We start from the raw sequence: 23,318 nt of genomic DNA on the forward strand, positions 1-23,318 counted from the left end.
GCAAATAGACTATATCAAATAATAATTATACTGAATGATCATTTAATTCCTCATGAAGGAGACATGGAGAAAACCTAGCTTGCTCAATTTACAATCAATCATGACAAGTTGCCTATAACCAAGTAGTAATCTTTTGTAACCAAATAGGCACTTAGCTGACCCAATTATGTCTATATTGTCCATAACCAATTAGTCATTGTTTAGAAACCAATAAATTCATGACAATGAACTTCAAAAGTTTTGTTCTTTTAATTAATTATCTCAATGTACTATCCTTCTGTACCCAACCCTTCAAACCTAAAAATTGTTTAATCCTAGTGAGCTCGAAGAAAAATTATTTAAACCTTGCCTGTCTACCACCCGAAAAGGCTCAAAATTTCGTGTACATATTCCTTGTACAGTGTACTGATTAAGGACGAATTAATAATTAATTAACAATAATCAAAATTCTGAGTGCTTCATAACAATTATTCCCTCGCATACGTTTATATATCTCGCAATTATAACCACTACAATTATATATTATAGTAGATTTGATGCTTGATTTTGTCAGGAAAAATAAATAGTGAAGCAGCTAAGCTGTTTCTCGACCATTAATTACAATACTATTGTTTCAAGATGCACAGTATCAACAACTCCTTTGGCCAACTCATAAAGTAGAGCTCAAAGTCAAAGAGATCTTCTTCTTGATACTATTGGTAGTTATGCTGTATTATCAAGTACTGTTTTAAAACATGCATGTTTTAATTATCATCCATGTTATAATTAAATTACATACTTAATTAACAATTTATGCATTGTATCACATTTTCCAAATGGGTGAGATGAGATCTGGATATGATGAGGTTCCTGTCCTTTGGGTGCGTGTTTTCACATAACGCTTGCCCTAGCTCGCTAATAGTTTTATCTTCCAAAAAGAATGTATCAATCAAAATTCCTTCTAATTAAAAACAATAAAAATTAAGGGGTGATGCTAAAAATGACTATCATTTTAGATCATATTTTATAGATCATATGACGTGTGATTGATAGTTTCTTTCTTCAAATCATTAAAAATAATATTTAATTGTCAATCGTCACATTATGTGGTTTATAAAATGGAGGTGGATTGTTTGCCCTTCTATTTTCATACTCTTCTTATGCCCTCCTGTTTGTGTAGTCACGATTAAGCTATGTCAATATTTTATATTTCTATTATTTTTTGTTTTATTATTTTTATAAAAAAATTAATAGAAAATATTTACGTGACTTAACCGTGACCACATATCACAGAAAGAAATAAAGAGAATATGAAAATAGAAGAACAGACCATTCACCTCTTTATAAAATATGGTCTAAAATTATTGTTCCTGACATTTTAAAACATTTTAATGAGATATAATGATCATTCATAAGTGACTTTCAATTTTAAAATATATATGATTTAGGTATGTGATCCCACCAAATGTGAACGCAATTACTTTTGTACATAAGAACAGTGCCCACGAGTATAATTAAAAATTTTAAAGTGGCCGGTGAGGTCACTTCTTCTTTCTCACCTGTACTCAGTCATCTTGTATCCGAAGAGAGTGTCAATCTTGAAGGAAAGGAATCTTTGGCATCTGAATTAGGCCCATCAAATATTGCTCATATCTAGTTCTTTAATCCTCCATTGCAAAATTCACAGAAAAAAGCTGTTCAATCTCTTTATTTTTGGTAATGTTTCCTTTACACCAAAGCAAGAAGCTGGTCTTCCAGATTTCATCTAATCCTCGTCATCACCATGATCACACAATTTCAGAAGATCGTAGAGTTCCGGAGCATGGCAACATGGGAAAAAGCCGGCGGCGCAAATTAGCTGTTACTTTGGACTATATGATGGATGATGATCACAAGTCTAATGATCATAACAAGAAGAAGAAAATGTTTATGCACAGGGAAAGTGAAAGGCAAAGAAGGCAAGAAATGGGTATCCTACATGCTTCACTTAGATCCCTACTCCCTCTTGAATTTATCAAGGTTTAGAACCAATATGTGCCCTCTCTCTCTCTCTCTGTCTCTCTCTCTCTCTCTCTCTCACACACACACACACACACACACACAAACACACACACACACACAAACAAATGGTTGGCTGAAAGAACGATGACTAGGGTTGCTGACATATATTCGTTGCGAAAGCAGGGAAAGCGTTCGATATCAGACCACATGAACGAGGCTGTGAATTATATAAAGCACCTCCAGAATAGGATCAAGAGATTAGACGCCAAGAGAGCTGAACTGAAGAAGGTCTCCGATCTAATTAGCTCTAGTACTAGCACGGACGACCATGGTGGTGAAAGTTCCCATGGGGGATCGCCAAGCTGTTTCACAGTCCAACCATGTTGCGGTGGAGTGCAAATCGTGATCAGTACTGCCATCGGCTTCAGATCTGGAGAGGAAGGGTTACGCTTCTCAATTTCTAGGGTTTTAGAAGTGCTTCTTGAACAAGGGCTTTGTGTTGTGAGCTGTGTCTCCTCCAAAATAGATGACAGACTCCTTCATACTATCCAGTCCGAGGTACTCTATCAAGTACTCCTAATTTATTGGTCAATATTAGGTTTAGGGTTTTGTGTGTATGTATGTTTGAAGTTGCTGTTTTGTGCGTGTGTGTGTTTAATTAAATTTTTTTTTTCTCAGGCGAATGATCCAGAGAGTATCGATCTTTCTGCGCTGGAACATAAACTAGATGAAGTGCTTCCACGATGTAAATGAATATCCGAGTAACTTAATACCTGTGTTGATTCATTTGGCCTTGGACTCCCCCAGTATGCTGCTCCCAATCTTAATTTTTGTTTCCGAGAAAATTTGAGCATTGGTCCTTGGACTTTGACCCAATTGGAGATTTGGTTCTCGAACTAAAATTCCGTATGTATTGGTCTTTGAACTTGTCACAGTATAGAGCAATGAAATTTTGGGATCAAATTTCAGTAACCAATACTTCAATTGGGTCAAATATCATGGACCAATGCTTCAACTTTCTCTTTTATTTTGGGATCAAATTTGGTGATGACTCAAACGTAAATTCTTACAATTTACTATGTGTTATTTTGTTTAAGTACTTACTGATATCATTTCAGTTAGCTCTACTTGAATATAAATATGGGAGGGATGCAAAGTCTTGTAGAAGAACCTCACTTTGACCGTGCAGCGTGTATATGTTTGTGTATATATCTGTATATTTGCGTGTGACTTTGATCTATTATTGCTGTCAAGTTACAAATTATCAGATTACAGATTTATTTTCGGGTATTATTTTATTTATGAAGGACAAGACTACAATTATAAATGGACCTACATATATCATCAGATTGATATTTCTGGAAATGACTTATTGCTTCTTGCATCAAACTTATAGCCAACCTCTGTCTTAGGTTAAGGTTAACGGTTTGTGCTCTTTGCTCTGAAGGGCTTTTCATGTGCTCTTCGTTGAAGGCCACAAAGCACCCACTTTTAAGTGGTCGATTACTTCTATTGCCGTGTCCATTAATCGAAGAGCATGAACATAAAATCTGTCGCTAACCTAAGACATCAATTTAGCTACTGTTGCTGTCCAGCCGACTTCAAGGGCATGCGTGTAAATCATTTCATTGCCTTTTCTTTTTTCGCGAACTTCATTAAACCAAAATTTGTAGGAATTACAATGATGGGAATTCAAACTGAAATTATTTAAACTACTGAAATTATGGTAAATTCAAGTTACATGTCTTTTTCATCACTAAAAGAAGCATGAATAATATTACCAATACGTTCCTTGCACCTTCTAAAATCATCATAATTTTTTCCCCCACTAAACTGCAGTGGCGGCAGCTGCTCCGGTGGGCCTTAGCTCCCTCCATCTATGTATATGTGCAAGGGCTCGATTGTTTTAGCATATAGATCCCCAAGTTGGTTGAACACTCGTATGCATAAGCCCTTAAAAGTCTAAAAATATAGAGTTTCCAGACTCTTCAAACCATTATTTTCTTTATAAGTACAAACCCCAAAATAATTATCACACTGCCATTTTTTCACCTAATCCAACTCTTAACATGCTTATCTCGATTCCATTCATGATTATATAATAGTACAAAGTTATTTTGATGTAATTTTTACAAGTTAGGAATTGATTTGCGTACCCCTTTCATTTTTCAGCCTTTGAATTTTGATTAAAAAAAATCAAATTAAGAAAACAAAAAAAAAAAAATGTGCAGAAGAAAAAAATAGGGTGTGAAAATCACTTTCGAAGAAAGGTCGTTTAATCAACACCTGGTTTGCGACTTTCCAGAAAGCCAACTTAAGGGCCCATAACTACCAACTACAAAATCAACATGCCATTGGGCCCATAAGCCCCTGTTTGCATTGCCAAGTTTGGGTCCACTCCATGGACTTCCATAGGCTGCCATTTAGCAATTTGTCTCTAATGCATATAACCACATTTTACATACACATTGAATAAAAACCGTTAGATTAAAATGGACGGACAAGATGAAGAGTTTAATTGAAGTTACAAACGGGTAAAAGAAACCCAAATTGCAAACCAACCCAGGAAATTGAAGACCCGATTAACATTACTCCATGTTCTCTCCTCTCTCTAGGAGTTCTAATCATATACTTATACCCTAATTTCAAAAGTGACAATATAATTACTCAAATATAACAAAAAAACCCACTTAAATATATTCGATTGTCGCCGCTTACTACTACGGTCTAATAGTATTCCTATCACTTATAAGTAAGAGTTTTTAAGTTCGACTCCCACTAAAGCCGAATATAAACCATATTATTGCTAACCATTATAAGACTTAACCTACCAACCCAACCCCATTCACTCTCTCACTGTCCTACCCCTTAGTTTAGATAATATCGTTCATTTAAAAATTAATATATATATATATATATATATATTTTTATTAAGGGGTTGAATTTTGGCTATTTATAATTAAAACAAATCCAATAACACAAGATATATAAAACACTGAAGGAAAAAAAATTATATTTCTCATTATATTGATATTTGAAACACACAAAAAATTACAGAATTGTCTGAATTGGTTTCCCTGCCATCAATAAAACATGTTCAAATGACAGAAATGTTCATTGCTTCCAGTTTCTTTCCCTGCCATCAATTACATCGGTTCTTCGCTGTGAGTCATCAGCAAGTCCATCCATGGCCTCTCAGAGAGCTCCCTTGGCTAACATTTATCAAAGATAGAATCCCACTTTGCAGATCCATGTTATTAGCTTCACAAAGCACCTCAGATCTGTCGATACTCGATACATGAGACATTCGAGATGATAGCGTAGTCGGAAACCTGCTCATGGTCGGAAGACGGAGAGAACCCTCCAAACCTGCTCAACTCTAAACCCCTTCCCCACATATTTCATATCCTTTTCTCTTATTTTAGCTAGCTACTTGACCACAGATCAAAAGCCACCGAGCTTACTTGAAAAATTGCAAATAGGAGCATATACAATTCAGATGAAATGCTTGAACAATTCTTATTAAGCAACACAATATTAAGTTAACTACATTTTCTTTAAAATGTAAGCGTCAATCTTTGTCGGGTTTTTAGTCAAAATGGTCCTTGAGATTGACATAACTCCTCACTTTAGTCCCTAAGTTTGTCGACCGTCAATCATTTTGGTCATTCCTTGAAAAATCTCCGTTAAATGGAAAAGCAAGTGGAAGGGTTGATTTGACAAAAATACCCTCAATTTTTACGGAATGATCAAAATAATTGATAGTGAACAAACTCAAGGACCACTTCTATCGATTTTCAATCTCAAGGGACCAAAGTGAGGAGTTATGTCAATCTCGATGACCATTTTGGCTAAAAAGCCATCTTTCTCTGTATGCATGTGAAATGTTATCAATGATCTGTATAAAGGCCATGGGAAGTATACTAAACTATTCTACAAGGAGTTGTCTGCAACTGCAAGCATCATGTGCGCATGGTGACAAAGCTCAATCATAAGATGGGCAAGTGAACAAATAATTAGTAGCACAAATGATTCATAGGCTATACATATCACTTCTGCTTGTAACAAGCTCTACCTGTAATAAATTGTTTTTAGTAGACAGAACTTCACCGTAAAGTCTTCATACGTTAAAATATCAAATTCTAGGCTTCAAGCTGGCAAAGGTTGAGTTGAGTCAGTTGACCTGTATATCTGTATTCGCAACGAACCAGCTACGGGGTGAAGTTATAAGCAGAATCTTTGATTTGTAAGTTCAAGCTAAAAGAATCACCATCAGCAAGCATACCTTGGCACCGAAAGAAAGAAATCACTTGTGGAGGACATGATCTTGAAACATAGAGACAACAAAATGTTTACCCAATTTCTCAGTAATAGACATGCCAAATCTCTAAACTATAGCATGTCTAAGAAAATTGCACCGAGTGTCGTGCCTTTTTCTGCACAACCGATGAAGCTGTGCAGGAAAAAAAAACCTACTTACTAACCATCTTAGAAACAGGGCCAAGCATCGTCACGGGACAAGTTACATCCATTCTCCGTCCACGTTTGCATTTGTATTGGCCTTTTTCGGTTTTTCCAATACCCGGGTTTATCTGAAATTTTTCCCTCCCAATCATTACCAACTACCAAGGTGAAAAATGGAATATATGCAAAAGGTATAGCCAACCTCCAAAAAGCTGGAGACAGGAACCACAACTACCCTGGCCAAAATTTCAAATGATGATAAAAAGCAAGTTGCTTTCTTCTTCGTTTTCCCTTTCCTTTTCTTTAAGGGGGGAGGGGTCAACTAATCGAATTTCACTAAGCAGGTAGTAGTTCAATTTCTAGGAAACCTATTCAAATGAGTAGGGCTGGCCTCGTTGTTAAAAGCACGGGGCCGGCCTCCGAGAAAGTAAACTCGAAATTCCTGAAAGTCAGTGCAAGAGGAATGTGACAAAGTGACAGTGTTTCCATCTTTACACCAAACTATGATTACATACGAAATCGAAAACAGTTTGATTTGTAGGCCTACCAGTAAGGACATGAGCAAAATAAAGAAATTCCGATAATTCAAATTCATTGATGAAATCATAAGTTCATACAAGTAAAAACTGTTCCTTTTCCTTTCTTTCGATACACAAATCATCCACAAAGAATGACGAAGCAATGATCTATAGCAGTATATCATTAATCTTAACGAAAAAGACACAAAATCATACATTAGAAACTCACCGGACATTCGCCTGAGACTTAAATGGGAAGCGTGACTTAGCTGAAGTGGATAATTCACGCGGTAGTTTGGGTGGCTCCAACTCACCGGTAAGCATCCCCACAACCTCCTTCATCGAGGGGCGGCGAGAAGGCACTTTTTGCAAGCAAACCAATGCCACGGTAATGCAAAGGACTGCTTGTTCTTGATCCAGAGATTGAATGGACTTATCAACGAGATCAACGAGCTTCCCTGAGCGGGCAAGATGGCGCGCCCACGATAACAAATTCGCCCTTTGGAATTCGGACATAGGCGAATTTGTGACCTCAAGTGGGCGCCTTCCGGCTATAAGAACCAATAAAAAAATCCCAAAACTATAAACATCCCACTTCTCAGACGGATCACCACCATCACCGTATTCAGGGGCAACATAACACACTGTCCCTCTCATGCTCGGAGTACTACTCATGGCCCCACTCTTTGGAATCTCCCCGGAATCATGGCTACCATTACGCCGCATTCCGTCCAACCACCAATCAATACTACTCACACTCCCCCAACTCTTGCTCCTACTCCTCTTCTTGATCTTCTTCTTACTCTCCGCGTACAATTCCTCATCGCGTGACCACCAGTTGTCATCATTGTCGTCAAAGCTCATTTCTTTCGGTTGCTTCTTGTCCTTCTTTTTCTTCTTCTTAGCAAGCTCATCACAGTACTCCTCCTTCCACCATTCCCTGGCAGGCCTTTTCCTCTCCTTATTTGATTTCTTCACATTCTTGTCCTCGTCCATCGACACCCACCATTCCAATCTCCTCTTGTTCTTCCTCTTCTTCTTAACTTTCCCAACCGTTTCGCTACTCGAACAGGAGGCAGTAGTTCCAACCGGCCTATCAGTCCCAATCTCATTCCCAATCCACTCCATCACATAGTCCTTCACTCCACTGTCCTGCCTCCACCACCAATCCTTATTTACCCTCTGTTTCCCTCCCTCCTCCAAAGTCCCCCCTGGAGACACCGGGGACGGTGGTGTCACCGAAGTCTCCGGCGAAACGGAAACAGGACCCTTCGCTAAATCCTCCGGCGACTGATCAACAGCCACGTTCAAATCATCAAACCCAGCGGTGGTCACACTCTCAGTTTCCTCCACCACCGACCCATAGTCGCACCCGCCATTGCTCTCAAGCTCCTCCTTCGGCACGTCATCAATCTCAATCACAACCTGATCCTCCGATTTCAGCCTAGCGAGCCCGAAATCGGCGATCTTGGCGGCGAAGTCGCCGTCCAGCAGCACATTACTGGGCTTCACATCGCCGTGAATTAACGGCGGGTCCAACCCATGAAGATATCTGAGCCCTTTCGCTACATCAACGGCAATCGAAAACCTTTTTCTCCACTCCATCAATTCAGGGCACTTTCTCTTCAGCAGCGCGTCCTGCAAATTCCCGTTGCTCATAAACTCGTACACCAGCACCATACGCCGCCGTTTCGGGTCGGAGGAAAATCCGAGGACCGAGACGACGAGCGAAGAATCGAGCTCAGAGGCTAAAAAGAGCTCGTTCTGGAACTCGCGCTCGCTCTGTAGCGAGCCGGAGTCCATGAGCTTGACGGCGACATCTTGTCGGGTGTGTGGGATGGTGCCGAAAAACACGGAACCTGAGCCGCCTTGGCCAAGGCGGCGGGTGGGGGAGAAGGAGTCGGTCGCGCGGCGGAGCACGGAGTAGGAGAAGCGGTGGGGGGGCTTGGAGTCGGATTCCGGGGTGGTCCGCTTCCGGGTGATTTTTCGGAAGCAGACTACGAGGAAGAGGAGGAGAGAGAAGGCGGTGGTGGCGGAGGCGGCGGCGATAGGGTTGGGGAGGCGGCTGCTGACCCGGGGTTGGGGCTGAGGAGAAGCTGCGGGCGATTGCGATGGGGATTGAAGGAATTGGTGCATCGTGGGTACTACCAAAACGACATAAAGGTGGAGACTTTAGAGTTCGTTGAAGAGATCACTCTGCGAATTGCGACAGCGAGAGTTGGAAGGGAGAAGAAAATGAAAGTGCTTTGAGTTGTTCAGCTGTTCGTGTCTGTATTTTCTGCCGTGTTTAATGTCACTGCAATTTTTATGTCTTTCCGTTTTGGTGCGGGAGGATTTTATTTATTTGACTTTTCCTTTTACTCGTCCCTTGTCACATTTTACTTTTTCCTTTCCAGCGCAGTTGGCGCCCGGGCGCTGTTGAGTTATTTTGCCTTCCACTTTGTATTGGTTTTAAACATGTTTTCTTTTTAATAAATGGTATATTTTTTTTGTTCGTTGATCTTTTTTATTTTATTTAATTTTACAATAAAAAATAATATTGAGATGTGAATGCGTAAATAATGATGTTGAATTTCTCCTTTCCTATGAACAATAGTATTTTTCTTACTATTTGTAAACTAAATTTTCAGCTAAATAAAATTTTGACATGTTTACTTACTTATAACGATGGTAGTCAAATAACGCGTAGAAACCAAGAACAATGTTTCTGAAAAAATTGAACCACATCTTGTTTCGTTGAGTAAATATTTACAAAAACAATGGAAAGTACTAAAAAGTATATAAATGCGACAATTAAATGCATGATTTCATGCTTAAAAATTCATGAACTAAAGTTATGGAGGTAGTTAATTTCATCCTCATTGTTTCTCACTTATATGTTGATGCTATATATCAAAATAGTTGTAATTGGAGAAGCCAGTCCTTCTCTTCGACGACAACAAGTCGATTTTAGTTTGGATGATTAAGTAATTTGTGGTCAGATTAGAGGTTGTGATGGAGTTGAGTCAATGGGGTCGACAGAATCTGCTATGCTGTTTGGAAGGAGGGGAAGAAGGATGGTGATTGGTTATAGGTTCAAATGGAGGGGTGGATGTTTGGTCAGCAAGACAGGATGGTGTTTGGTGAATGGTGATGATCTCATATTACATGTGTTAAATTTTTATTGGGTCACGCATGATGGTCGGTAGATTAAGTATTCTTCCGTGAGTAACTAAGTTTTGTCCATTTACGATTACTTTGTGATGAATTGACATTTAGGCATAGCTCGTTTTAACTTAATTTAGATTACATAAGCTTGCTTGTGTGATTGACTTGCGTACCTTGAGCAGATTACAAACCCATTGAAATTGCCCAAAATCTCACCCACCCCCTCCAAAAAACAAGTTTTATCTAAATGATCCTCCAAGTTCCCAACTACTCCACCACATTAATTTACACTAATAATTGTTTCTTACACGACTCTTACATAATTCTAACGTATGTTGCATGGTTTATTTTTATTTATTTATTTTAAAAGATAACGGATGACAAACTATTGGTTTTCCATCATTTCTTAACCCGAAAGAAGCTAGTTGGAATGTGACACGGTTTATTTGATTACTTAGAATTGTTATTCAAACTCTTAAAAAACTCTTTTTTTATGTTAATGGACTCGACCTTGCTAAAGAAACTAAATAACAATTTGCAAGTTGAAAATATTTTTACTCACCATTCTCACATTGCCACTTGATGCCCATGGACGGAAAATCAGAGGCCAATGCTCATGAGCCCTTCTCGGACTCATCATCAATGGACCTTACACATTTCCAAACAACAGAATCTGCTAAGTTTTTGGGCCTCCAACTCCAAAGCATACGTATGCCAACACACCACAGTGAATAATAAACCAATTTTACAAAAGAAAATAAAAATTTTGATTCATCGACTTCCCGGGTGCCAGTTTATCAGATAATCGACACCTTGACATTATGCTTGCTAAAGGCCTAGGGCAAAAAAAAAATAAAAATATAAAAACGAAGAGACAAAAGCCGAACAAGATGACACATTGCAGACGATGATTCCAAGGGAATCAATTCCTTGTTAGAAACTTAGAGTTGATGGTTCCAGGGATGAAACATGAGATATAAATCAATTTTGTGCTTCGCATTGCCACTAGTAGGCTAGCCGATCATCTTTCACCAGCTGCACTCAATCTTGTGCTTGCTAATGGCTTATCCTTCTTCTTCTTCGTCTGGCCCTGCCCGCTGTTGGAAATATGATGTCTTCCTTAATTTTAGAGGCGAGGACACTCGTAAGATCTTTATCAGCCATCTATACAAAGCTCTGGTTCAGCATTCAATCAACACCTTCATCGATGATGAAGAGCTACGAAAAGGCAACAACCTTTCGCAGCTGCTGTCTAGCTATTAAGGGCTCAAGGCTTTCGATTGTAGTTTTTTCTCAAAACTACGCTTCTTCCACATGGTGCTTGAAAGAACCTGTCCAAATCCTGGAATTCATGGATACACAGGAGCAGATTATGGTGCCCGTTTTTTACCAAGTTAATCCAAGTCAGGTTCGTAAACTTGAGGAAAGTTTTGCAGAAACTTTTTCTGAACATGAGCGGGATTCTAACGCCAGCATGGAAGAGGTGCGGCACTGGAGGTTCGCTCTAACTAGGGCAGCCAATCTATCTGGCTGGGATTCGCGAGATTACAAGTAACTCTCACTTCTTTATAATCTAATTAATTAGTTTTAGGCTTTTAATTTAGCTAAAATTAATTGTTTATACTGTCGATACATATCTATGATGCTAGTAAAACATATAAATGATGTAATCCGCCTAGATCTATGCCATCTGTGAAAAGTTAAGAGCAACTGATTAATACAATAGTCACAAACATAAAAATTGACAAATATGCAGAAATTTGTATGCAGGTTAAAGTAAATTCTAGCTTGATTTGAAGAACAAAATTAAGTTTTAGCTCAGTGTGATCAGTGTGTCAATACATATTTTGCTAGCGGCCGTAGGACATTATGGCTTGCTCTGACTCCTTTTTTATACTCCTTTTGAAATTTCATAGGGATGATGCCAAGCTTATTGAGAACATTGTACAAGATATTTCTAAGAAATTGATAAACATCTCATCAAGTGAAAATAATGGCTTGATTGGAATGTATCCGCTTACAGAAAATGGATTCACTATTATGTCCTGAGGCGGGTGGCGTTCGCTTTGTCGGAATATGGGGTATGCCCGGTATAGGCAAAACCACCATCACCAGAGCTATGTATGACAAAATTAATCATCATCACTTCGAAGGTCGTTACTTTCTTGAAAATGTCAAAGGACATTTTCCGTCAACTGATGCTGGTGAAGCATCACTAGACATGCAGGCAGAAATTCTATCTCGTATCACAACTACGAAGGTGGGGAGTTCAGAGATTTAAAGAAATGGTTTCCAGAAGATGATGGAAAGAGTTGGTACGAAAAAAGTTTAAATTGCCCATGATAGTGTGGAGAATTCATCCCAAATTGAACCCTTAGTTGGAAAGCAACCTTCATTTAGTGGCGGAAGTCGAACATTATAACAACTAGAGACAAACAGTCGCTAAGTAGTTTTGGTGAACAGATATAGAAGCCTAAGTTGTTAAATGAAGATGATGCTCTTGAATTGTTTATGCAGTATGCTTTGAGTACAATGCAATCCACAAAAGAATGCATTGATCTGTCAAACCATTTCATATTTATTAAAATGTGCAGCTATGATATTTTTTTGATCAATTGCATTAGAACTTCCGTGAAAATATTCAATATTATAAGCTACACTCAAGTCAAATTCTTTCCTCGTTTCCTTGATTCCTTCTCCTCGCTAAACCATCAACTCTTTAGGGCTACCTAACTACTTGACAACTATACTCATTACAGCCCGTAAACATAACATTATGTTTGGATGAGGGAAATAAATTTAGAATTTGTAAATTGACATGCACCAATTCCCTTGTTTGGATTTATAAACATAAAAATTTAGAATTTCCGTGTGGAAAAAAAACTTGGAATTTGGGACCTTCAATTCCCAAATTTAAATTCCATGTAAATAGATATTATTTCTCAATTTATATGATTAAAGGTTTAAAAATAACAAATTCCGTATTCAATTCTATTATTCTTTATGTTAACCAAACAAGAAGATTCACAAATTCTAGAAAATAAAATTTCGTCATTTCAATTTCTGTTATTTTAAAGTTCCTTAGTAAAATTAAATTTCTTCGTCTAAATATAATGTAAAGGTAAATAAGATTTATGAGACAAGATTGCTTTCTAATATTTTGATCAACAACTAGCCTAGCCACATGATTAGATGCTCCCTTCACATTATCTTTGATTAATATAATATATCGATGTAACTTATTTCTTTGTTTTGTATTGGTAGGTGGACTTCAGCCAAAGCTGACCCTTAAGTTACAACAAACAATGCTTTTGAATTTTAAAGCGATCATGGTTAAAAAAACAATCTGGATTCTAGTTCCAGAGCACCGTCATGTCCCCTCTCAGCGAATAGCGATAACGTCCTTGTCCCAACAGTTTATACATATACCGAAAATAGTAATCTAGTTACCTCAGTCATCTACCAGAACCATGCACTTAAACTTGGCATGAAATTATCAGGCTCCCTGTAAATTTAAAGTCCCAAATAGTAAACTTAATAATAATGTGGAGGTAAATGTATAATTAAGATTTATGAGACAGCTCATTAAGGGTTGTTACATGTGGTTGCAACTTGCAAGTTATTGCAAAATATCAATGTTATTTTATTTATTTATTTTTTTTGTAAAACGATAGATTTTATTAGATTATATATTAGATCAATCACCAATAGAGTTCAAACTCACGCCGTCATGTAAGAACTTAACATTTTCCACTACAGTGTAGTAAAGGGCACTTGCTCAATCTTATTTCTTGGAAGTTTTAACGAAAAACTCATGTACTATTCGCCACAGTTTACACAAAAATCATATTATATTATTCACTTCTTTTTATTTATAGTTAAACTAAAGTTACAGCTTTACCTTTTTTCTTTGAATTGTAGACTTGGCAGTGACCGTCTCTTTATGGAAAAGATGCCCTCCTGAGATGCTCTCCTTCACCGAGGCAACTCTTCCTTTCGGATCATTTTCCAGAGAGAACCGTGAAGGAGTTCAGTCGTTGAGCATCCATCTAATCCAACGTCATTTTGAAAGTCGATCTTGTTCTTCTCAATGGCTGATTCTTCGTTCTTCTTCATCTGTTCTCGATTGGAAATATGATGTCTTCCTCAATTTTAGAGGCGAAGACACTCGGAAGACCTTCATCGGCCATCTGTACAAAGCTCTAGTTCACAACTCAGTCAACACCTTCGTTGACGCTGAAGAGCTCAGAACAGGCAACGACCTTTCGCAGCTACTGAAAGCTATTAGCGAGTCAAGGCTTTCGATTGTTGTTTTTTCTCAAAACTACGCTTCTTCCACATGGTGCTTGAAAGAACTCGTCCAGATCCTGCATTGCATGGATCAGAAGCAGCAGATTGTGATCCCCGTTTTCTATGAAGTAGATCCTTCTCATGTTCGTAAACTCGAGGGAAGTTTTGGGGAAGCTTTTTCTAAGCACGAACATGATCCTAACGCTGACATGGAAGAGGTTCAGCACTGGAGGTCCGCTCTACAAAGAGCTCCCAATTTATCAGGCTGGGATTCACGAAATTACCAGTAACTCTCACCCCTTCATAATCTTATTAACTTACTAGTTTAGAAATTTAGCTAATTTCATGTTTTGGTCTTCTTAATTTTGAAGAAAATTCTTATTTCGTTTATAGACTATAATTCTAATTTTCTTTGTAATTTTTGATTATTCATACATATATTGTTGAAATGTTAATGTTAAATTTGTTATTAATGTTAATACAACTAGAACCAAAAGACTTCCTAGGTGTTAGGATGGCCACGTTGATGACCCTCTCAATCTCGCAAACGAAAGGTTGATTTGTAATCTTTGGAGCCACTGATATAGATCTCGCGATGAAGAATTCAATTGTTTTTAATTTACTTTTCACGTGGGACGACATCGTTTGTATATTTTCTACTTCTTTCAAGATGAGGACAGAGCACGTTTTACTTACTGCATGTTTTTCAAAATTTGCAGGTATGATGCCAAGCTTATTGAGTTGATTGTAGATGATATTTTTGATAAATTGATCAACAACTCATCAAGTGAAAAGAACGGTTTGGTTGGAATGGATTCCCGCTTACAGAAAATGGATTCACTATTATGTCATGAGGTGGATGATGTTCGCTTTGTTGGAATATGGGGTATGGGTGGTATAGGCAAAACCACTATCGCCAGAGCTATCTATGACAAAATCAATCATCATTTCGAAGGTCGTTGCTTTCTTGAAAATGTAAAGGGACGTTTCCCAACGATTGATGCAGGTGAAGCACCATTAGATATGCAGGCGGAAATTCTGTCTAGCATCACGAATGCTAAGGTGGGGAGTTCAGAGATTTTGAGAAATGGTTTTCATAAGATGGTGGAAAGAGTTGGTAAGAAAAAGGTTTTCCTTGTTCTTGATAATGTGGAGAATCCATTCCAAATTGAAGCTTTAATTGGACGACAACCTCCATTTGGTGGCGGAAGTCGAATCATTATAACAACTAGAGATAAACAGTCACTAAGTAGATTTGGTGATCAGATTTATAAGCCAGAGTTGTTAAATGACGATGATGCTCTTGAACTGTTTATGCAGTATGCTTTCAGTACAAAGCAACCCACAGGAGAATACAGTGATATGTCAAGTCATTTCATAAAGTATGCTCAAGGTCTGCCCTTAGCACTTAAAGTCTTGGGAGCTTTTCTCGATAACAAAAGTGTACTAGTGTGGAAAGACGAGTTAGAGAAGATAGCGACAAACCCGCACCTGGGAATTCAAAAAGTCCTTCGAACAAGCTTTGATGGACTAGATCGTTTACAGAAGAAAATATTTCTTGATATTGCATGTTTCTTTAAACAAATGAAGAAAGACTATGCAATAAGGATTATGGAGGGTTGTGGCTTCCATCCCCATACTGGACTAGACGTTCTAGTTGGTAGAGCTCTTGTAACTATCTCATCCGACGGTATAATCGAGATGCATGATTTACTAGAGGAAATGGGTTACGAAATCGTACGTCAGGAATCCATAGAAGAACCAGGGAGGCGTAGTAGGTTGTGGAGCTATGAAGACGTTCATCATGTGTTAACTCAAAATACGGTGAGATATGCATTATATTCAAGATTTTTTTTCTTATGTAGCAGTCATTAGTATGTAGCTTCAAATTTGACCAAACTCCGAATCGTGAGAAACATGCATTAGCTTTATAATCTTAAATAAGTTTGTACTCGCTCAATGTGAACATTTTGGTTATACAGGCTTCAGAAGCAGTTGAAAGCATTATTGTGCATTGGCCGCACTCAAACGAAGTGTTACAATTAGATGCAGCTTTTGCTAAAATGACGGAACTAAGACTCCTTAGAGTCCACTCACACTATATACGAAAATATGGAGGTCACAAGTCATTCGACTATGATCAAAGAGAATGTGAAGAGTTAAAGTGTCTTTCTGGAAAGTTAAGTTGTCTCTTCTGGCCCAATTGCCCCTTCAAAACTTTGTCGTCCAAGTTTAACCCGGAAAATCTTGTTGACCTTGACATGCAATATAGTCGTCTTCAACATCTTTGGGAAGGAACTAAGGTATAATCATCATTTACATATATGTTTCATTAAAATTGGTTTAGTCCTTAGATATTATGTAACACATGTTTTCCTGGATGTGTTTTGACAGTCTTTAGCAAAGTTGAAAGTTGTCAATTTAAAAGGCTCTCAACTTAAGGAAACTCCTGACTTCACCAAGGCGAAGAATCTTGAGAAACTAATTTTTGAGGGTTGCAGTTGTTTATCTGAGGTTCACCCATCCATTTCTGCCCTTGAAAAACTTGTTCTCTTGGATCTAAGTTGGTGTGTCAAGCTCAAGGCCATTTCAAGCATCAATCATATGAAATCGCTTGAAACCTTGAATCTTTCTTTTTGCCGAGACATTAACATATTCCCTGAGATTTCAGAAGTTATGGAGAAGCTTTCGGGACTTTATTTGCGAGGGACTAGCATAAAAGAACTGCCTCGATCAATTAACAATCTTGCGGGGCTTCTTACTTTGAATCTTGAATATTGCAGAGAACTCAAGATTCTTCCAAACAGCATCGTTCAACTCAAGTCCCTTAAATTTCTTAATCTTTCTGGTTGTTCAAAGCTTGAGACCTTTCCGGAAAATGTAGGAAATATGGAAGGATTAAGAGAGCTTCGCTTGGATGAGACATCTGTTAGAGAGCTTTGCCCGTCGATTTGGTCTCTTGAAAACCTTGAGAGTTTGAGTCTAGAACAGTGCACAAAACTTCATAGTCTTCCAATCAGCATTCATATGAGATCTCTTCGAATCCTTAATCTTTCGGGATGCAAAAATCTGGAAAAGTTTCCAGAAATTCCTGAAGTTATGGAGAACCTATTGGAGCTATATTTAGATGGGACTGCAATTAAAGAGCTACCCTCGTCCATCAACAATCTAACAAGGCTTGTTACTTTGAACCTGAAGGACTGTAGAGAACTTAGGGTTCTTCCAAGCAACTTTCATATAAGATCTCTCCAAACACTTAAGCTATCTGGCTGCTCAAATCTGGAGCAGTTTTCAGAAAATTTTGAAGTTATGAAGAACCTATCAGAGCTTCACTTGGATTGGACTGCAATTAAAGATAAGAAGAATCCATCAAGGTTTCATTTAGAAGGGATTAAAGTTATAGAATTGCCCTTGTTTGTGTATACTCTTAGGGGGCTTGTTACCTTGACGTTGCGGTATAGCAAAGACTTCAAGCGCCTTACAAGCAGCATTTGCCAACTCAAGTCCCTAAACTATCTTTCTCTGTCTGGTTGTACAAAGTTTGAGGTGTTTCCAGACCTTTTGGAAAACATGGAACGATTGGCCAGCCTTGATTTGGATGAAACATCTATCAGAGAGCTTCCCCCATCAATTGAACGGCTTCAGGGGCTTGTGTCATTAAATTTGAAAAACTGCACAAGCCTTGTCTCTCTTCCGGACAATATCTGTAATTTGGCAAGTCTCGAATGGCTGACTCTCAACGGGTGCTCAAAACTTTCTAAGTTGCCTAAGGACTTGTGGTATTTGAAGCGCCTTGACATAAGGGGAGCTGGTATACGTAAAGATAACAATCATGGACCAACAGGCTATTACCTCCCAAAACAGGGGTTTTTTAGCACTTTGGGGGATTTGGCTCAGTTTCGAAGCACTGCACCTTTGATTGATATTATGGGCTCAAACTATGAGCAAAAAGAGGCGATGGCTGATGAGGAATCCTTTCTCACCTGGGTCGATGATTCAGAAATTCTGATGAATCGTGAGGAGTCAAGCCTATAGAGAGAGAATGTTGCAAGATTTGGAGTCTGATGAGGATTTGGAGTTCCTAGAGGAAAATGCTATACATCAAGATAACAATCATGGACCAAAAAGTGCACCCTTGCTTGATATGGACTCAAGCTACGATGAGAATGTGTTGGTGGCTGATGAGGCAATTTTGAGTGATCTAGGATACATCGAGACATGAAGAAGAGAACGAGGACAATGAGGAGAAGGCCGTGGCAGCCTCCAGGAGAGGAAGCAGGATATGGGGTTGCATCTGTGGGTCACAGGTTAAAGGGGATTAAGGTATTTGGCGCATCATCACTGATATAATGGTAAGACTTGGGACATGGGAGGAGGAAGAAATGGTGATTTTCTTTTGTGGAGTTTGCGACTCTTTCGAGTTTTGAGTTGGTTTCTGTATTCTGACAGCTCTTCTATTTAGTTATGTGCTGTATGTGGTCAGTATTTACTTATTTGTATGTATTGAAAAGTTTTTTTCTTTCTTTTTGATATGGTATGTATTACGAAGTTGGCACCTGTTCAACTGATTATGACTTGTATTATTTGTCTGTTGAGTTAACTATAATTTTATCAATTTGTGTTCTTTCTGGAAACTGGTCAGTAAACAAATCTGGATTCTGGTTCGGGAGTATAATCATGTTCCTAACTTTCTATCAGCGAAAACGTCCTTCTCCAAGCAGCATATAATACAGATACTAGAAATATATAAATCTAACCTGAAACCACCAGAACCGTTCAATTCTAGCGTCTACAGCTTTAGCATTAGTTGGAACAAGGGGCAATCTTTCGGAGAGAGAGATGAAATCGTTGAGGCACTTAATTATTCCTCCTCTTGCTGTGCCCTTTTAGACTGCTAATTCCAGAAGATCCAATCTCATACATCTTCCCTGAAAAAGCATGTGTGCCAGACTTCAAGATCAATTTTTTCGAACAAAAGAAATAATCATACTTGTCGAATAATTCTTGGCATGAAGACTGCCAAAACACCGTACGGAATAAGTTGGGTTGGTAACATCAAGGGATTTAAAATCTTGACATCTGAGTGGCAGATTTTATGTGAGCATACAACTAAAACTGGCATCACTATCGATGGTGCACAGAGATTGGCAAAAAATCGTATAGGGAAGCAATCACAACACAACATGTACCAAGTAATCTGTCCCCAGATTGAGAAATTTTAACACTTTGAGTTGTCAGTTTTCAGTTGTATTTGTTAAGGCGAGATGGATGTCAACTATGCAATGCTCTGTAAAACTTAAAAGGCTGCTAGCAGATCTCGTTCGTTGTATTGAATACCATGGTTTCACCCAGCGAGAAAGACTTCGTTTCTCTATGGTAATTTGATTTCCTTCACAGGAAAAGGTGCTTAAAATTTTTACATCTACCTAAGCTACTGATGAATGCGGAGTGCGCTGATGATGCATATGACAAGCAATTGAAAACCCCACTTACGCCAAAAAGCAAATTTTTACATCTACCTAATCTAGACTAGTGTAGTCTTTTCGACATTTACACAAATTCAGCGGGCTTATCCACTGTAATTTTCAGATAAATACATGTTAAGATAAGGACATGCAAAGTACCTTGACCCAAATTGGAGGAGCAACGGTGGCATTAGGAACGAGCAATGACATTGCGATATCTTAATAGTTTCTGCACAAGCATAGAAAATCGAAAGTTCAAAAACGTAGCGCACAAGCAATTGAATCCCACCAAACCCAAAAGATCGGCAACAACTATATTCCACATGTAGAATACCTCTCCCTGGTCCTGGTGACATGATCGCGAATCGATGAGAGCATATTGTAAGTATACAAATCCAAGTATTTCCTATGAAAGAATGGATCGTTTGGTAGAAGCATACTATAAAGGCAAAAGTTCTAGCTTCCTTATCAAGCATTGCATTTGAGGAACAAACCCGACAACGGCATTGCACTCAGATTGCCAGACAGCGAAAGCGAAATGCAATGTGGGACGCGGGACTTTTACATCATCGTCGACGGAGAATACTTTCGTTCGGTGAAAGTCCCTGATTTGGCTTAAACCAAGTGTTCAAATTGTCTTCTTGGTTTATGCTAAACTTAAAGTTATGGTTTTTTAGCTGCTTGTGACTTGGAAAATCCAATCTTTTCGAGATGGGATTTCAGACAATCCGACGGCGGTTCGCCGTCCGACCCGCCACATGAATTGCATCAGACCAGAGCTGAGCTTCCATGTGTTTTATCAGCACCTATTAATTATGTTTCCCATATTTCCAAATTTAATTCCGAATCAAAAAGTTGAATATTTTTTTTTCGTCAAATGGCCATCGCCGTCATGCAAGGACCCACGACGGAGTTGTGGCTGGAGGCGACTAAAACGACGACGGAGAAGATAAAACCGCACACGATGAGCTTGAACTTAGTGGCGCCCACCAGGCTTCAAAGCTGCCGAGAGGTCCCACCGTGGATGCCGAAGATTTTTAGAATGTTGTACACGTGTCAAAATGTCAGTACGTCAATTATTTTTATTTTATTTTATTAATAACATTTATTTTTCCACAAATATATAGTTTCCCATTTCCCATTCAATCTAGGATTTTTACTGGTAAATTCAAAATAAGTACCAAAACGAAGAAGGAAAAGGCATAAAACGACATTGTTTTCCCATTCCCAAAGGGGAATGCATGCATCTCTCCCAGAGTGCTTAGGAAAACAGAAGCAAACACCTCATCCGATTCCATCTAACTCACAACAGGGTCATCAGAAATCTAATGGCTCCTGCTGCTGTTTGGGTTTTTCAAACGAGGATGACCCTTTTTTTCTCTTCACTTATGGTTACTTTGTTCAGATTCTTCAGCAAAATCTTCCTCGTGAGTTTTCGTCACGACAAGAGTTCTCCGATGAACAATTCCCGTTGTTCTAGCCCTCCTCCTTCGGGAGAAATCAATGAGATTTTGAAGATTGATGGTGATGATTCGAAGTTTGATGATTTTGGTGATGGAGAGGTGTCGAAACCGAATTTCGTGTTCAAGTTTGAGTTCCAGACTAAAGAATTATTGAGTAGAATCAATGAAGGGAATAATGTTATTGGTGATTCGGCTCTCTCGGAAGAGTACGAGTTCCAAGCTGATAAGTTTAACCAAATGAAAGCTGCAAAGAATGTTAGTTGTTTCATGGAAGAAGCTAAAGCCGCAAGCTTTAATGTTGAAGAAGCTTATGAAGAAACTCCTCAGGATTTTGGACATGGTGAATGCGAGAAAGATGAGTCCCGTGAGATGAAATTGGTCACGGGAGAGAAGCCTCGTTCGGGTGGAGAGAAATTGGGGAGTCACGAAAACGATTCGGCTTCAGATTCTGATTACGATTCTGTTGGGTACGAAACTGATTGTTTTGAGCACGAGGGAGAAGATATGAAGGAAGAAGTTCAAGAAACCGAAGAGCTGCAGAAGAATGATCATCACAATCCTGAAGAAAAGCCAACGGAGGGTTTAGATTTAGAAGATTCTGAAAAATCCAATTGTCATAACCATAACCTGACAGCCAGAGATTATGTGGATTCATACACATTGGAAGCTTTGTGGGAGCACCAAGAATTGATAGAACAGTTAAAAATGGAGTTCAAGAGAGTCAGAACTGATGCTCTACCTACTATTCCCGAAGATTACGAGTTCTTGAATTTGGATGATTTGAAGCCAAGGAAGGTTGATGAAATACTCCATGGTAGAATCGGAGAGTTTGACGAATTCTACAAGAGCTACAGCGTACGTATGCGAAATTTCGATATCTTGAATAACCAGAAGTTGAATGCACTACGTTTATTGCAGTCCAAGAAACCACCTAAGTCGTTTTCGAGTAGCAAGTCCTTTCGCTCATGGAACCTTTTGAGATGCAAATCAAATAAAGATTCCGATTTTTTTGACCCAATTTCGGTCAAGTTTAGAGAATTGCATAGTGAGTTAGAAGTGGTGTATGTGGGGCAGTTGTGCCTTTCGTGGGAGTTCCTTAAATGGCAGTATGGTAAGGCCTTGGAGCTGTGGAAGTCTCCATATAAAACCGCTACATATAATGAAGTCGCGGGCGAATTTCAGAAGTTTAAAGAGTACTTGCAAAGATTTGTGGAGGGTGAATGTTCTGAAGAACGGACAAGGGTTGAAAATTATGTCAATAATCGATACAAGATGTCTATACTTCTTCAAGTTCCAGTGGTTCGAGGGGACAATTTAAAAGACAGAAGGAAAACAAGAAGAAAAGGTAGAGATGATGGAGAAATAATTTCGAGTGATGATCTAGTAGAGAAACTGGAAGAATCAATTACGACAATGTGGCAATTCATTCAAGCTGATAAATATGCTAGCAGTGCGATTAATGCAAGTCAAAAGAGAAGACGAGAACACCTTCAACAAACGGATTTGAATCTTTTAGCTGAGGTCCAAACTGATCTTCACAAGAAAAATATGAAGCTCAAAGAGACACTGAGGAGTAGGAACAGCATGCTCAAGAGATTCAGAAAGCATGTAGAAGAGGAAGGTACAGATGATCACCTTTACTTCTTCTCTGAAGTTGACATGAAATTAGTTTCTAGGGTTTTGAAAATGTCAAGTGTAACAACAGACCAACTAGAGTGGTGTTGCGGTATGTTGAGCAAGATCTGTTTTGTGAACCGAAAGCTTTGTGTAGATCCTTCAGTCTTGCTATTTCCATGCTAATTTTTAGAAGTATTTCACTTAAATTGTAACATGTGTATTTGTTTTTTATGAACTGAAAGATTCTTGTAGTTCGACCATTATTCCTTCTTTCTATTTCCATGCTAGCTAAATTAGCCCTATTTTTTCTTACCATGAACACTAAATTAATCTAAACAACATGATCATCATGAGGGTAATTCAAACTTGGCTAA

The 23,318-nt window shown here is 38.5% G+C and overlaps 4 protein-coding genes across 7 annotated transcripts; 3 read left to right on the forward strand and 1 right to left on the reverse strand.

Annotated features, from left to right (window-relative positions):
* The first annotated feature begins 1,521 nt into the window (after positions 1-1,521).
* Positions 1,522-3,247, forward strand: LOC103940264 (transcription factor bHLH36-like). Of its 3 annotated transcripts, XM_048590767.1 has the most exons (4): positions 1,522-1,695; positions 1,781-1,998; positions 2,164-2,538; positions 2,659-3,247. In XM_048590767.1, exons 2-4 carry the CDS (start codon positions 1,810-1,812, stop codon positions 2,731-2,733), a joined length of 639 nt encoding a protein of 212 aa, XP_048446724.1. In that variant the 5' UTR covers positions 1,522-1,695; positions 1,781-1,809; the 3' UTR covers positions 2,734-3,247. The 3 variants fall into 3 exon arrangements, with proteins under 3 accessions (XP_048446724.1, XP_009348628.1, XP_048446725.1); XM_009350353.3 differs by having other exon boundaries at positions 1,522-1,998; XM_048590768.1 differs by lacking the exons at positions 1,522-1,695; positions 1,781-1,998 and having other exon boundaries at positions 2,110-2,538.
* Positions 3,248-5,977: 2,730 nt separating this feature from the next.
* LOC103940265 (receptor-like serine/threonine-protein kinase At4g25390) lies at positions 5,978-9,163 on the reverse strand. 2 transcript variants are annotated; one of them, XM_009350356.3, is made up of 2 exons: positions 7,192-9,163; positions 5,978-6,265 (listed from the first exon to the last, which is right to left on the reverse strand). In XM_009350356.3, the coding sequence occupies exons 1-2, from the start codon at positions 9,096-9,098 to the stop codon at positions 6,253-6,255; spliced, it is 1,920 nt and encodes a 639-aa protein (XP_009348631.2). In that variant the 5' UTR covers positions 9,099-9,163; the 3' UTR covers positions 5,978-6,252. The 2 variants fall into 2 exon arrangements, with proteins under 2 accessions (XP_009348631.2, XP_048446565.1); XM_048590608.1 differs by lacking the exon at positions 5,978-6,265 and adding an exon at positions 6,287-6,886.
* Positions 9,164-12,135: 2,972 nt separating this feature from the next.
* Positions 12,136-19,033, forward strand: LOC103940267 (TMV resistance protein N). Its single transcript, XM_048590790.1, has 5 exons — positions 12,136-12,352; positions 14,031-14,685; positions 15,119-16,223; positions 16,382-16,702; positions 16,794-19,033. Exons 1-5 carry the CDS (start codon positions 12,136-12,138, stop codon positions 18,432-18,434), a joined length of 3,939 nt encoding a protein of 1,312 aa, XP_048446747.1. The 3' UTR covers positions 18,435-19,033.
* A 2,288-nt stretch (positions 19,034-21,321) lies between these two features.
* On the forward strand, positions 21,322-23,127 carry LOC125480207. The gene has a single exon (XM_048590791.1). It carries the CDS (start codon positions 21,322-21,324, stop codon positions 23,125-23,127), a length of 1,806 nt encoding a protein of 601 aa, XP_048446748.1.
* The last annotated feature ends 191 nt before the right edge of the window (positions 23,128-23,318 follow it).

Source organism: the organism of the source record quoted next, unplaced genomic scaffold (assembly GCF_019419815.1).
Source record: "Pyrus x bretschneideri cultivar Hongxiangsu unplaced genomic scaffold, Pyrus_bretschneideri_v1 Contig32, whole genome shotgun sequence".
NCBI lineage: Eukaryota > Viridiplantae > Streptophyta > Magnoliopsida > Rosales > Rosaceae > Pyrus > Pyrus x bretschneideri.